This window comes from Vicia villosa, linkage group LG1, assembly GCF_029867415.1.
Source record: "Vicia villosa cultivar HV-30 ecotype Madison, WI linkage group LG1, Vvil1.0, whole genome shotgun sequence".
NCBI lineage: Eukaryota > Viridiplantae > Streptophyta > Magnoliopsida > Fabales > Fabaceae > Vicia > Vicia villosa.
In genome coordinates this window covers 185,755,062-185,770,617 of record NC_081180.1, presented here as the reverse complement: position 1 = coordinate 185,770,617, position 15,556 = coordinate 185,755,062, and the positions used below count along the sequence as shown (strand labels likewise).

The 15,556-nt window shown below is 39.0% G+C and overlaps 1 protein-coding gene across 1 annotated transcript; it reads left to right on the top strand.

Annotated features, from left to right (window-relative positions):
• The first annotated feature begins 13,927 nt into the window (after positions 1-13,927).
• Positions 13,928-15,271, top strand: LOC131661125 (uncharacterized). Its single transcript, XM_058930554.1, has one exon. It carries the CDS (start codon positions 13,928-13,930, stop codon positions 15,269-15,271), a length of 1,344 nt encoding a protein of 447 aa, XP_058786537.1.
• The last annotated feature ends 285 nt before the right edge of the window (positions 15,272-15,556 follow it).

The window sequence follows — 15,556 nt, the reverse complement described above, 5'->3', positions numbered from 1 at the left end:
TCACGAATTCAAAGCCCTAGCCATGGTGCTTCATGATTCAGCCACTAAAACTTGCAAAAGATGAACTTAACCTGCGCTAACGAGCCTCAACAGTACATTAGTCACGTTAGTTTCAATTGAAACACCATATAATTAAAAACACGATAATTAAAAATTTATGAAACGAGATTCGTGCATGGAGTGATTCATCGTGTGTTAGCCATGGGAATTGATCCAATCTTGCTTTACTTTATCCCAGGAATATAATAGCAGGATTGGAATTGCTTGAGGCGGACTGCAACATAAAATTTCGATGGTGCAACTTTGAATGAAAATTTTAGTTTCAAACCCTAATGATATGGCCTGTCTTCTCGTCCCCTATTTCTGATTTATTGTTGTCTTTATATAGAGGAGGATTTAGGTCAAAAAGAAATCCAAAAGATCCATGATTGAATGAGAAATATTTGATTGAACAAATCATGCAAAATTTGATATTTTTGGTTCCAATCATATCTCTTTCTCTCTCCACGAATTTTCCTTGATTTTTCCTAAATATATTTCTCCATATTTGATAGAAATATAATCCCATGCAAATCTTTGATTATTTCCATTATTTTATTTAATTTAAATTGAATTTAAGTGATTAAATTCAAAATAAAAATAAATAAGAATAATAAAAATGGACATAAGGGATTATGGGTCATGGATGGTCTATGGATCAAGTTTAAGAACCAAAACTTAAGCCCATGAGTCCAAAAGATCAAAATTATTCACTTTGCACTCCATGCATTTTTCTCAATTTTGCCCAACTTTAACCATATGTATCTCTCTCAATTTTAACCCTATCAAAGTGTTCTTGACCATTTTAGAGAGCTCAAGGTGTCCTCTCAAACATCCTTTTGGTTTCATCTCAATTGATTTTACCATGTTCATGTACCACTCTTTGAGAAAAAAGGACTTTTTGTTGACCTTTAGAAGGACCTATAATGTTTTGATCCATATCTCTTAAATGGTGCATTTCTAGACTTGGCATGTGAGAGACAAAGTTGTAGAGAATTCAATTTCCTTCAAATTAAGCTTTGGATGGAAAATTTATGATGTTCCATGTGAAAGTTATGTCTGGTCAAAGTTCAGTTGACTTTCTTCTATGAAAACCCTAATTTATAAACTTTTGGATTTGTTGATTTCTGATCTTTTCTTGATGAACCATGATCAATCCTTGATCAAATGGTGAATGATACTTCAATATGAGGATGTTGACAAAAAAATCAGGAGTTTTGAATGTATTTTGACCACAGTTGACTTTTAGGTCACACCAGTCGACTGTTGACTTTTTGAGCAATTGAGTGATCAATCTTTTGAATCAAGACCTGAAATTTGTCATGGAGGTATTGTGGAGTATCATAGACCATATGGAATTCCTTGGAGCCTTTGATCTATTGATTTTCTCTCAGGACAACAAAACCCTAGTTCTTGAACCATGCTTAGGAGAGGGTGTTTTGGAGCTTTGTACCTTGACTTAAGTTTGAACAAGAGAAATAGTATGGGCAAATTTTGGGGTATGACAACGGCATTGCTCTATATTCAGGCTGGTTGGCATGCGGGACCGGCATCATGGTTCGATATCTCCCTGAGCGGTGCATGCGTCAGTTCGGATTCGTGCAGCGGATCCCCAGGTCACCCTTTGAGGCTGCTCTCGACACTGTGACCCGAGTGCAGCTCACTGCCATATGGGAGCATTGGGAGGATCATGTGGTACCGCTGGAGTACCGTCTCACTCGGGTCACCCAGGACTGGCACAGTGAGGAGGGATACGTCACATGGTTCTACCGGGTGTCACATCCTCTTCTGAGACCCGACATTCCCGGCGCTCCTAGGCCAGCACACGAGGAGATCCTGGAGAACCAGCAGGCCGAGGATGATCACGCCATTGATCTCATGCCGATCTGCCAGCGAATATCGATGCTTGGGCGGGACGCGTTGGATCGAGGTATCGTTGATCAGGGCGGTCCAGAGGCAGTCGCCGTGATGGAGATGATCGTCACTGATGCGGGCCGTGCGGCGGGGTACAGGCGGCAGAGGAGGGCCCAGGGTGAGAGGGTTAGGCACACCCAGTAGTGGTCGGATTTATTTATTTTTTGATTTTGGATTGTATATTCTGCACAGTATTATTATTATTTTCGGATTGTATATATTATTTTCATCGGATTAGTATTTTTTTTTGTTTATTTATCATATTAGTATTTTCAGTTTATCTATTGCTTATTTTATTTGGCGTTTGCGTTTAATTAAAATGCGAGACTGTTATGAAAAAACATTAAAAAAAAACACAGTTTCTGCATAATTCGGAAGTTCATTTCCGAAGACACCCCCATGAGGTGTTTTCGGAAGTTCATCTCCGAAGGTACCCCCCATGGGGTGTTTTCGGAGATGCACTTCCGAATTAAGGAAAATTTTTAAAATAAAAAAGCGCTTCGGAATTTCATTTCCGAAGCAGGGGTATTTTGGGATTTTCGCTGGGGGTGACCCCCATAGGGAGGTGGCCAAAGAAAAAACCTTTTAGTTATCATAGACCTTAATCATCATATCAAAAGTGTTTTCATGTTGATCATTTTCAACCTCTTGACGATTCTTTATTTTTTTATGGAATATGGTTATTCAATATTCATAATCTTGAAGTTGTGTTCATAAAATTTTTAAGTGTGAACATTTTTTTAAGCTAATAAGGACCATATTTGTTTTTGGTTAATTTTATTTATTTATTTATTAAAACAAAATTAATAATATAATTAATGTGCATGTTTTATGTACAATTATTAACGAATTTTTTTATATTTTTAATAAATATATTTAATTTTCATTTCAATTAATATTAAAAAAAATAGAAATAGAGAAAAATTTATGCAGTTTCCCAATGTAATTCTAAAGACTTTTTTTACAAAGTATAGTATCTCATTTTTTTACAAAGTATAGTATCTCATTTTATACACTTATCACAAATATTTCACAAATATGTGAACAGTTTATATTATTTTGACTTTATAATGTATTTTTTCTAAAACTATTTTGGTACCTTAAATATTAAAATTTGATTAATAAATTTCAAATTTTAGTAAATATATATTATGATATAACAAATTTAATATATATATATATATATATATATATATATATATATATATATATATATATATATAATCCGGACTATTCCACATTCACTTGTATTCGTTGTCTTTCTTCAAGTACAAGTAAGCAGGTCTCTTTCTCGATACCACTGTTGAAGATAACTCGAAGGGGGTCAACCCTTTCTCGGGAGGGGGTTTCTCGGAAGTGGGTCAACGAGGGAGTATATTATACTTGGGACACACTTTGTGAGAGGCTCACTACTTGTCTATCTAAAACCTTAAGGTGATAGGTGTGTGAGTTCTCTCACTTATAAAATGTTCATTCTTTTCTTTATGAATTGGTTCTTTGGATTGACTGTATTTTGCAAAACAACAATATGGAGAAGTGTTCAAGTTGATCTAGCTTGCTTAAGTTGTATTGAACTTCATAAGGGACACATGCTGGACACGATGTCTCAGCATTCACTATGACATATGGGCATTTGCTCAACAAGCCTGACTGTTACATTTTGAAGAAGATTATGTAGAAGATAAAATGATGCTCATTGTAACATCCCTATATTTATATCTTTAAGTGTGAGATATATATTGTAATTGAAAATATTTTAAGAGAAGTAATTGGAATGAACATAATGGACTTATCTAATGCTTGCATGTGGACATAAAGGACATTAGATTTAATTGCATGAACTTAGGGGGTTGTTTGGCTTGCAAATCAGAATTTGAAAACAAGAAAGGAAGAAGAACTCATGAAGCAAGTGCATTTTCGCAACAATGGTGCAGCTCCCACTAAATCAGGTATAACTCTATGCTCGTAACTCCGATCGTAACGGTTCTGGTCTCGTTGGAAAGCTAACGAAATTCTCTTTGATTTGCACATATGGTTCACGTTCATAGCTTCTGTTTTGAAGGAGAAAAGCGAACTTGAAGTTGTGTCAGTTATGCTGAATGTGTGAATGGAGGGATACAGGTTTGATGAGTTTGGAGTTGGAGTTTTGGTCAAGTTAGGAGCTCAATTGCAGCATGTTCATCATCCAAAGCTCCATTGATGCAAGGTGAGTCCTTTAGATAGAAACTTGGGAAATTTGCATGCAAGGGTTATATTTGGGGTTTTGGGATTTTGAGAGATAATTAATGAACCTTGATGCTAGTATGCTTTTGATGAGTAATTCTAATTGTATGTTGATAATCAATGTTTCTTTACTTGCTAAATTCTGATATGTGTAGGTAGAATTGTGATTTAGAATGTTATAGCATGTTGGATTGGTTTTAATTAAAGTGGGAATGGATTTAGAAGCTTTAAAATGCAGAATTTTTGGGACTGTCAGTCATGTAACCGGTTACATGGTTGATGTAACCGGTTACATGTGTGAAAAAGGATGAAAAACGCATTTTTTGGGTCATGTAACCGGTTACATGATTCATGTAACCCGTTAGATCACTTTTTGGGGCAGATTTTCCAAAACTTCGAAAATTCATAACTTTTGCGGTGAAGTCCGTTTCGCGCAAACTTTATATCGTTGGAAAGCTAGTAACTTGTACTTTCTAATAAAATTGGTCCCCAAATCAGAATGTTTGATTTAATAATATTGGAACCCCACTTAGTGAACCTCGTCGGGCGAGATTTTACGTTACTAATTTCCCCGAGAGCAGTTCCGTTCCGAATAGAGAACCGAACGCCTCCTTAGTCGTGTGAGACTTGTTTAAATTGTATTTGAACATGCTAATGTTGTATATGGTCATGGATGTGTTGATTCTCAATATGTGGATCATTAATTAATGCATTATATCGTTATGCTTTATGTTGAGATATGAACATTCTATTAATGCCTGTTGTTTTGGTTAAACAATTGGGATTGTGTGCTTGCGTGTTTTGGCGATTGATATGTGTGTGTGCTGAATCGAAGTAGACCAGGTACTAAGTTACGATTCGGACCGTGGGTCCTTGAGTTGTCCGTGGGACTGCCCTGATCATGGATCCCAGAGGCACATACCTGAACTACTGTTGCAGTGTGCTTGTGAGGGTCTGGAGGCATTTTACTCACTTGCTGTGTACACACTCGCGTGCTCGGTATGATGGCGTTATGCGGCTAAGTAAGCCTACGCATAACAGGTAAACCATCTCTAGTGATGCCATGTAGGCTACATCATTAGGTTCCTACCCGGATGGGCTCATGCGTCGAGACGGCGTGTTACCCTTGCCGTTAACACCACGTGCGTACAGATGGTTAATGGGACGGTGTCGCCTCTTAGGCAAGGTCATCTCGCAGCCATGTAGGCTTGTGCGAACCCATTTAATCATTCTTGCGGGGTGCTTATGCAAGTCCCTTGACAAATAGGCATGGGTGAACCCACCGAGGGTGTGTTAGTAACTTAGTAGTGGTATTAACGTACTTCTGGATTCCCCGTACATGGGTATGGGTCTGCATACATGTTTGTTATATTATTTGTGTACTTGTGATATGATGACTCCTATGGTGGACGATTCATGTGTTTTCTCCGTACTTGTACCGGATGTGAGGATAAACCCCGGATCAATGGTGGATTCGGTTTTGTTAATGCATGTACCCTGTAGAACCGAGTGGACCCATAGGATAGGAGGACTCACTGAGATTTAGTAATCTCACCCCAATCAACTTATATTTTTCAGGTGCAGTTTAGTAGCGTTTGGTCAGTAGCAGGTTTGGACTGAAGACTTGGAAGTGATGACGGCTCGGAGACCTCGTCTGATCTCATCTTTCCGCCGTGCAGATACATTGAAGACACATGTTTTGTAATTCTTAATAGGATTTCATGTTGTATTTTATATGGATCTTTCTATAACTATGGATTTTGTATGTACTCAATATCAATTTTAACGTTTCATGCATAATATACTAGTCAGTTATGTATGGGGTGTTACAGTTGGTATCAGAGCAGGTCGATTCTCGGCCGAGCCATGAGACATCACTAGCAATTCTTTTTCCTCCTCTCAAGTGTGCGTTGCCAGCCTGATTTTACTGATATCTCATTTTGTTGTTGAACTTGATCAACTCATCGACTCAGTGTGAGACAGTAGGATTACGGCAGAGCCGCCACGAGGACTCGTAAACCTGTAGTGTCGTGAACCCAAGTAGAAAGGATCGGTTGGGTGGTGGATTGTATATGGAAGCTGGATTTATTGGACGACGTAAATAGAAGGAATATTGGAGTTGTCAGGATTAAGAGGAGCGTTTGACGCAAAGAAGTAATACCCGAACTACCAAGGTGTGGATTGAGACAGCTAGAACCCCCAGGATTTTGATTGGACGAAGTGAAATTTCTCTAAGTCTTGGTAATAGCAAGGAAAATCCAAATAGGATTGAGTAGGAGCCTTGTAAGTGAGTTTCTCCGAAGGTGTTGAGCTGGGAATTAGTAGGATTCAGTACTGATGATGTTGCCGGTGTTAAGTATGACGGGTGAGCTGATAGGACAGAATGACCCCTGGAAATGCGGATAGAAGAGTTAGACCTTTCTGATTGCGCTGGTACGGACAATAGTTGGATGGACGGAGTATTAGATCCTGATCCAACTTGAAGCACCCTAAGCGAGAGTAGTTTCCTAGTAAGGGTTGGTGGAATGTACGAGCGTGGTAGCTTACGATTGGGTGAGGCTTGAATATTCGGTCGACAGAAGAGGATGTGTATTTCTATTCTCATCATTTTATATTTAAGTTCTAGAACTACGCTAGATGGAATATGAAATGATGTAGAAGCGTGAAATGCAGTGACCTAAGTTCTTGTTAGTTGTTGTTCGTCTGACCCCGAGTGAAGCCATAGAACTACGCTTGGCATTGGGCATTCAGGCGAGTAAGAACTAAGATCTATCTGGAACGTCAGTAGGATGATCGCATTTGAGTTGGTTGTTAGGAACCATAGTATTCCTATCTGGACTGAATTATCCTTGGAATCTCATGCATGCGTGGGACGAGTGGGTACGCGCACTGCATGGTAATCCGAAGTTGAACTTCAAATCTTCGTACTTGGCGTTTTGGCTTTCCGAGTAAGTAACCTTGATGTGTAGCACTCTTAGGTTTTAGCATCCTGAGGAGTTTGATTCAAAAGACTTGAGGAACGATGAACCTATTGGAGGTCTGTTCAGACACTTGTCGGTTGTGACTTTAGGATACATGTGGATATCGTTATACGCCACAGAGGTAGGTTACCTGGATACATGGTCTCTGAGTTGGACCACCATGTTGGTACTACCAAACGGGTATAATGCCACAGTATCGCTATCGTGCACAAGATGCGTGAGTCATCCTTTTTCCGACGTGTGTGGGACAAGGGTGATCCGAAGCTCAAGGTAGAATTCTGATGTGATACTCATGAGACGCAGATCCAGACTCTCATAAGATATGTGGGATGAGGATCCATATGTCGCGCTCGATAGTAGAGGAATAACTAGGCAGACGATGGTGAAATGGATCAAGATCCAATACTACACTTATGGAGACTCTGAGTGATCGTGATCGCGTGAGTTAGTATCAGATTGTACCTTGGGGACGTTCTCGTTTCGTGAAGTGTTAAGTTGGCAATTTTGCATGAGTGTCTAGAGTGGGACTCATGTGCGGTCATGATATCCTGGTCAACATGGTGAGTGGCTATCATGTACCATTGGCGACCGGTGATGGAATATTTGAATTGTATCTTGGATCGGCTCGATGTGTGATGTGTCTGGTAAGGTATTACTAGATACTCTGAGTGGAGAAGTGTTAATCTTGGTAAAGCATGGACATTTTGGTTTGAGAACTGCTAAGGAGTTTATAAGAGAGATGTTCGAAGTGCAAAGTGCAATTTCTTGCATTGTGGCTACACTCTGACTGTTAGAAGCACCGCAATGAAGGATGCAGCCGCCGAGGAAGTCAGTTTAGTTCAGAGGTGGAACAAACATGAGATGACTGTGAGAATGGAGTGTGGCTATGGGAGTATTGTTATATCAGTAAGTCGCACGAGTTATCAAAGGTGATACTACGCTAAGAGAATGAAGGTGTATGGTTGGGTAAAAGTTGTGTAGAACTGCTAGAGTTATCATGAGCTGCAGTACATCGTGAAGGGTTTGATATACCGGTTGAGCAACAAGATTTGTTGGAATGACAGACATAACGGTTATACACTATGAGAATCAGTAATGAAGGACGATTTCTAAGTCAATGAGCATTTGGTTTTCAATGTCCTGAAACAGAAACGTGTGCCTAAGTTGTGGTAGATGAACTGTATGGAATGGCAGAGTAAGTAGAGACTTGATTTTGGGGAGTACTCAACCTCGAGTGGTAGTTGGCGACAAATGTGCCTGACGTCTTATCATGCGGTGTGTTGCATGAATCTTGAGGAAGGACTGTTGTTATTCGAGGATTGGGTAAAGCTTAGTGAAGTATTGAAACTAAGTGGATTATGGATATAACGCGACTCAGAGGATTTCAAGGTGTGTGAATTGTTGGAATCAGAGTAGCGCAGCGGATCGAGGAAGAATCAGATAAGTCAGAGGTAGGAACGAACAGACTATTTGTAGGATTTTATGTTGGGATGAAAGTATCTTCCTAAGGGAAATTGTCGAAGCAGCGTTTCGTTCGTTCTAGTCTCTCAAGGATCACCATAACTCGAGAGGTGTTGTCAATGGACAAGCTTGGGAATACATTTTTGTGGATGGCATGCGGTCCGATGTTCGTAGGTCATCAGTTTAGCTTGCAAGTCACAAGGATTGGACTGAGTATCAGACCGTCGAAATGCTGAAGGCTAGAGAGGACATTCAGTTGGCGTAAGTTCTTTATGGTTATGCCTTGTGTACTATGATTGTACAGGAAGACTGGTACAATGGTTACATGTCAGTTGTTGAATTTTGCGTCTTATCAGTAGAATCTTGTTCAAAGTTGTCGAATGTCAAGGCTATAGTTACAAGATGATTGCACCTTCGCGGTTTACGGTGACAGTTGTTATGTCTAAACTGGAGTAAGGGTTAAAGTAAGGAGATTCAGTTGTATAAGTAAAGGTAAATTTGGGACAATCATCCTAAGACTTTGGGAACCAGAGGTTAAGGCCAAGGAATTTGGAGATCACCTAATGACATTGTATGGACTCGAGTGGAGAATAACTTGAAGTGTTATAGCAGAAGCGACGTTGTGGCGGTAATTCTCAAGTGGGAGGTAATTCAAGGAGCTGAGTGAATCAGTAATGTTTGTTGAACGAGGGTGAACACACCAGAGAGTGAAATGAAGGATATCGACATAAGTGGAAGAATCTTTTCCGGGGTATGCTAAGACGAAGTATCTGCAGAGATGGGTTGCGTGAGGATTAGAGTTTCTGATCATGTATAGTGGGACGCAAGTAATTTGACAGATTATGTTTCTTTGTACCAAATGATCCTCGGACAGAGTAGTGAGATTATCTAAGGACAAAGGTGAGTAACATTCTTTCCCTTGAAAATATTTTAAGAGAAGTAATTGGAATGAACATAATGGACTTATCTAATGCTTGCATGTGGACATAAAGGACATTAGATTTAATTGCATGAACTTAGGGGGTTGTTTGGCTTGCAAATCAGAATTTGAAAACAAGAAAGGAAGAAGAACTCATGAAGTAAGTGCATTTTCGCAACAATGGTGCAGCTCCCACTAAATCAGGTATAACTCTCTGCTCGCAACTCCGATCGTAACGGTTCTGGTCTCGTTGGAAAGCTAACGAAATTCTCTTCGATTTGCATATATGGTTCGCGTTCATAGCTTTTGTTTTGAAGGAGAAAAGCGAGCTTGAAGTTGTGTCAGTTATGCTGAATGTGTGTGTCATACCCCAAAATTTGCCCACTCAAGATCATTTGAATATCAAAGTCTCAATACTCGACTGAGTATATACTCTCCTAAATCAACTACCCTTCAAACTAGGGTTTTGTCCTTCTCAAAGAAAAGTCAGCTTCTGACACCTCAAGTGGACTTCGTGGATTCTTATATGCTTCAAAGAGATCCCATACCAAGTTTCAAGCCTTGATTCCAAAGATTGCTCATTCAATGGCCCAAACGATCAATAATCGCCTAGTTGACCTAAAAGTCAAACTATGGTCAAATCACAGTCAAAACTTCTGATTTTTGGTCAGCATCCTCATTATGAAGTGTTATTCATCATTTGATCAAGTATTGATCATGATTCATCAAGGAAAGTTCAAAAATCAACAAAACCTAAAATTCCTAAATTAGGGTTTTCTAGAAGAAAGTCAACTGAACTTTGACCGGCCATAACTTTCACATGGAGCATCAAAAATTTCCCATTCAAAGCTCAATTTGAAGGAAATTGAATTCTCTACAACTTTGGCTCTCACATGCCAAGTCCAAAATTGCTTCATTTGGAAGATATAAGCCAAAACATTACGGGTCCTCCTAAAAGATCGCAAAAAAGACGTTTTTTCTCAAAGGATGGTAAATGAACATGGTAAGTTCAATGAAGGTGAAACCAAAAGTATCTTTTAGAAGACTCTTTGAGCTTTCTAAAATGTACAAGAACACCTTCATGTGATAAAAAATGAGGGAAATACGATTGGTGCAAGTTGGGCAAAGTTCGAGAAATGCATAAAGCCACAATTGAGAAATTCTGTTTTTTTTAGCAATGGGCCTATACTTCATAGTTGACCACGAAAATGCATCTTCATAAGAGGCCCATGGATCAATTTTCATTTATTCTATGGTCTTATTCTATTAATTTTTGGTTTTATTAATTTAAATTCAATTTTAAAAGAATTAAAATCATAACTTAATGGTAAAAAGAACATATGTGTGATTTCCAAATATTTAAAGGCCCCACATGTGTGCAAAAGTCGTGTGAAAATATAAAAGGAAGGTTTGAGACAAGATCTTGGAATTTTGGAAAGTTTTCAAAAAATGTTTTGGAAAGAAATCATGACATTTCCACACTTTGATGACAATGATTCTTTCCATCTTTTTTCAACCCTAATTTGGTCCACTATATATTCATAACTCGTGCAGCCTCTTGGGACATGGATCCTTGGCCTCAAAAAAACGATTTCCAAATTTCCAAAGTTTCAAAAACTAGGGCAAGCCGAAAGTTCTCCACATAGCCATTCAATAGATCGAATTCTTGTTCCATTTAACTCACAAGGTGTTGGAGAGTAAGTCTGAACGGATCATATAGTACATAACCATGCCATGAACTCGTACTTTATGATTCATATATTCATGCATTTTTTTTTGTTATTTCGTATCTCTAATATTATTGTGTTTTAATGAGATCTAACCGCATGAATAAGCTCCTGGTAGTATTTAGCGCAGGGTTGGACTATCAAAACAAAGCTTGAGAGCTTAAATCGCAAAGTACCATGACTAGGGCACGCATGGTGTTCGGTTTCGTTCCCCACGATATAGCCATTTTTAGACGAAAGCGACACCATATTTGAACTCCTGGCGTGTTTTTAAGGGGATCTGGGCATCTATGTTATTTTGTTAATGTCACTTTATTGAGTTTTTAAATTTTGCAGAATGTGCAGAAAAAACCGCAGGTAAACCCATGGCTATTTCCGCAGGTAAAACCGCAGGTCCAAAGGTTGAAGACAATGAATAGTACCTTGGACCTGACCATACGCGTGGGCCTTTCTCATTCGCTAGTCAACAAACGCTCAATCTCTCTCCAACACTGATTCGTTCTTTCCAATAAATGGGGCCCAGCGTTTGACTACGGTTTGAAAGACCATTGGGCACACGTTTTGAAACTTATATTTTTTTGTTTGACAGGTTAACAGACCAATGAACACAGCGCAGTGGTCAGCGCGTTTTGCCAGTTACTCCCAGATCCTGGGTTCAACCCCCAGCCATGACAAATGCCATTTATTTTTTTGGATTTTTAACCTTTTAGCATACAAGGCATTTTTTTTAATCAAAATTAATCTAAATAAAAAATAAGATAAATGATTAGAACTTAGGTTTTTTTTTACTAATCATTTTTATTAAGTTTTTTTTTCTCAATTGATTTAATAAGGAAGGTTTAAATTAATTTTAAATTAAATAATTAGATTTAGGATTTAAACTTAATTAATTATTTCTTAGTATAATTTAATTTAGATTTAGTTTGAATAGATAATTAGATTAATCTAGGTTTTCAATTAATCTCCGTTAAAATTTGATTTTATTCCGACTCTAATCTTTTACCCTCGATTCTTCTCCCATCTCAAATCCCTTGTATGACGCGTGATTATTAGTTTTTTTCGATTTTTATTATGCTATTAGAATGTATATAGGTCGAATGTAAATATATAATGAAACTCTTTATTTTCCCGCATTTTTAATTTCTGTATTTTTCTATTATATATATTGCTTAGATGTATGCTAATTAGGGTGTGTATGGCAAGATAAAATCAAACGTTAGCTCACTAAAAATACAAGATAAACTATAATCGAATCAAACACACTTTGCACGCACTCACCCTTAGGGTACGCCCCTCTTGGTTGCCTTCGATTAAAATGGTCGTGTCCCTCGAATGTAGAGGTATCTTAGCAAAACAATGACCCTCGAGTAAAATCATCATAGAAAAGATCTTGTCCCTCGGAGTCCCTTCGGAAAATGATGATAGTCCCGCTAAAATGCTAAGGTTCCTCTACTTGTTGCCTTCAAACGACCTCGATGACCCTTCGATGACCCGTACGTCCAATATAACAAGGATTTCCTACTTCTATATAGTATGGATAATCCTGGGAATCGTAAAAAGCATAGAAAAAGACCAGTTAATTAGGGTAGTTCTCGTAACCTGCCTAGCTCAATAAAAAACATCTTTTCAAAAACTTTTTTCAAAGGCGAAGGCTACGCATTTACGCTAAAGTCCTTATGTCCCTCTTCAATTCAAAACAAACAAAACATGAGCTAAGCAAGTTAAGAGCCCGTAGAAAACTACGGATGAAAAGGGTGCTTGCACCTTCCCTTTTCATAACTTACCCCCGAGCCCGTTTCTTTTAAAAAAAAGGGTCTTTTTCTGTACTTTTTACCCTTCCTAACATTGGACAAAATAAAAGTCGGTGGCGACTCACGCTTCACCGCAACATTGTTGCTTACTTAAATAAAAAGTCAGTTCACCGAGTTACAGAACTGGCGACTCTGCTGGGGAATATTTTTAAGAGGGGTTTACCTTAGGGCTTTAGTTCATTATAAATGTTTTCAATTGTTTGTTTTGCGTGCTTTATTTTTAAGGGTATTGTTTGGGTTTACTTGTGTGAAAGATCCTACACCCGGATCTAGTGTACCTTAGGTATGTGGCAATAGACCAAGGAGACTGTACGGCTCGTCCCGATATGGTTGATATGGTGGCCACCGTTAGTGTGACACTTTGGTTGGTTCTGATGGCCCTTGAACATGATCGAGGAGACATTAGGCTACCATGTAGTGTCGTGAAGCACTAATTTGCCCTTAGAACCCTAGTTGAACTTGACTTTGGCCTATTAAGAAGTAGCGAGATGGTCGGCTTTGGACCTTGACCGAAGCTGGTTGATACTCGAAGCTACACTCATTGAGATCAATCTTTCAAGATGTTTTCGGTCAGCCACTCGAGCGCTGACTGAGATAATGCTTTCGAGAACGATCGTCGAGATGAGCACCATAGAACCCGGTTACTATTCTAGGACAGGTTGAACCAACTAAACGTCAGTGGGGAGGGTAGTTACCTACAAACTTCATGCACGCCTTCAAACCTAAGGCTCTTGTGTGACTTGCTTGTGTTTGTTATCTATCTGACATCATAACATCATGACATCATAACATAGCATCTTTACTAACTGTTTCAAGGACCAAGGAATTTATCTTTGTTCTATTTTGTAGGTTATGGCTCCCATTACTAGAAAGTTCATCAAGATCAACTTTGTGAGCATACCTCCCGAGCTTAAAGAATTAGTCTCAGAAGTCCCCAAAAATTCCCGATTCGCTGAAAGACATGGTTGCCTACTCAGATTGGTCTCCTCAGATTTTGAAGAAGATATGATGAGGGTCTTATTCCAGTTCTTCGATCCTGTGCATCGTTGTTTCACTTTTCCCGACTATCAGTTGGTGCCTACCCTGGAAGAATTTTCTGAGTTGCTTTGCTTACCCATCCGAGATCAGTTGCCCTTCACAGGTTTGGAGGACGTTCCAAAACCTGAAGTCATGGCAAGCGCGCTACATATAGAAAAATCAGAAGTTGACTCTAATTGGGAAACAAAGAGTGGAGTCGAAGGCTTTCTCGCCAAATTCCTATTGAAGAAGGCTCGATCATTCCTAAAGGCCATGAGTTATCAAGCTTTTGAAGATGTGTTAGCTTTATTAATCTACGGGTTAGTACTATTCCCTAATCCTGACCAGTTCGTTGATATGCATGCTATCACAATATTTCTAGCTCGCAACCCGGTACCTACCTTACTCGGAGACATTTTACATTCGCTTTACACTCGTACCAACAAGAAACGAGGAACTCTCATGTGCTGCATACCTTTACTTTCTAGGTGGTTTATTTCGCACCTTCCCCGATCGGTATTGAGGAATGAACAAAGGATGCAATGGTCACAAAGGATGATGTCACTCTCTCATTCGGATATTCATTGGTGCACTCGATCTGACAAGGATTTCACTATTATCGATCGCTGTGGGGAATTCCCTAACGTGCCACTCCTTGGCATTAGGGGAGGTATCACTTACAATCCTTCATTAGCTTTGCGTCAGTTTGGTTATGCTCGAAGAAATGGTCCTCATGACATGATCATCAAGGGTTATGCGTTTGATTATGAAGACGATCCTCAGAATTACCGACGAAGTTTCATACGTGCGTGGGACAAAGTATATAAGTATGATAGCAAGGAGTTGGGCCAGAAAAACTCTATTCCTCTTGAGCCTTACCTCAAATGGGTGCGCACTCGTGCTCAAAAGTTTATTATGCCATACCCTGCTGTCAGACCTGTGATTATTGAGCCTGAATTTGAGGGAGATGTCCCTCAGGTTATTCTTCATCCAGACATGCCTACCGATCTTGAGGAGCTGAAGAGATCTTGGATCCAGTTGAAGGAAGAAAGGGACACCTTTGAAGCTCAATTTCGCGCCAAAGAGAGGAAAGTATTAGAGCTCACAAAGCAACTTCAGGACGAGCAAAGCATCAACACGTTCCTTGGTGCAAAGCGAAAGCGTCCATGGGAGACTTGAAGACTTTCTTTTTTATGCTTTTGTTTTTGCTATTTCAGTTTCCTTATTTGTAAAGCCTAAAATGGCAAACAGTTTTATGTTTTTTTTTAATGAAAGTTTCTTTTTTGTTGGTTTAAACAAGTTTAAATTTCAAGGTCCTTGAAAGCATTGCATAAACATAAGCATACCATTCATAAACATTGCATAACAGGTTTCTCTAACAAGACACTCATATTCTCGCTGTTTATTTCAGCTAAGAAAATGAATCCTCTCGAGCAATCAGTTAAGGATCTGCAAGCACAGAAT

What these genes read in the sequence shown, in the direction of transcription:
- LOC131661125 (XM_058930554.1), top strand. Translation starts at nt 13,928, where the DNA reads ATGGCTCCCATTACTAGAAAGTTCATCAAGATCAACTTTGTGAGCATA.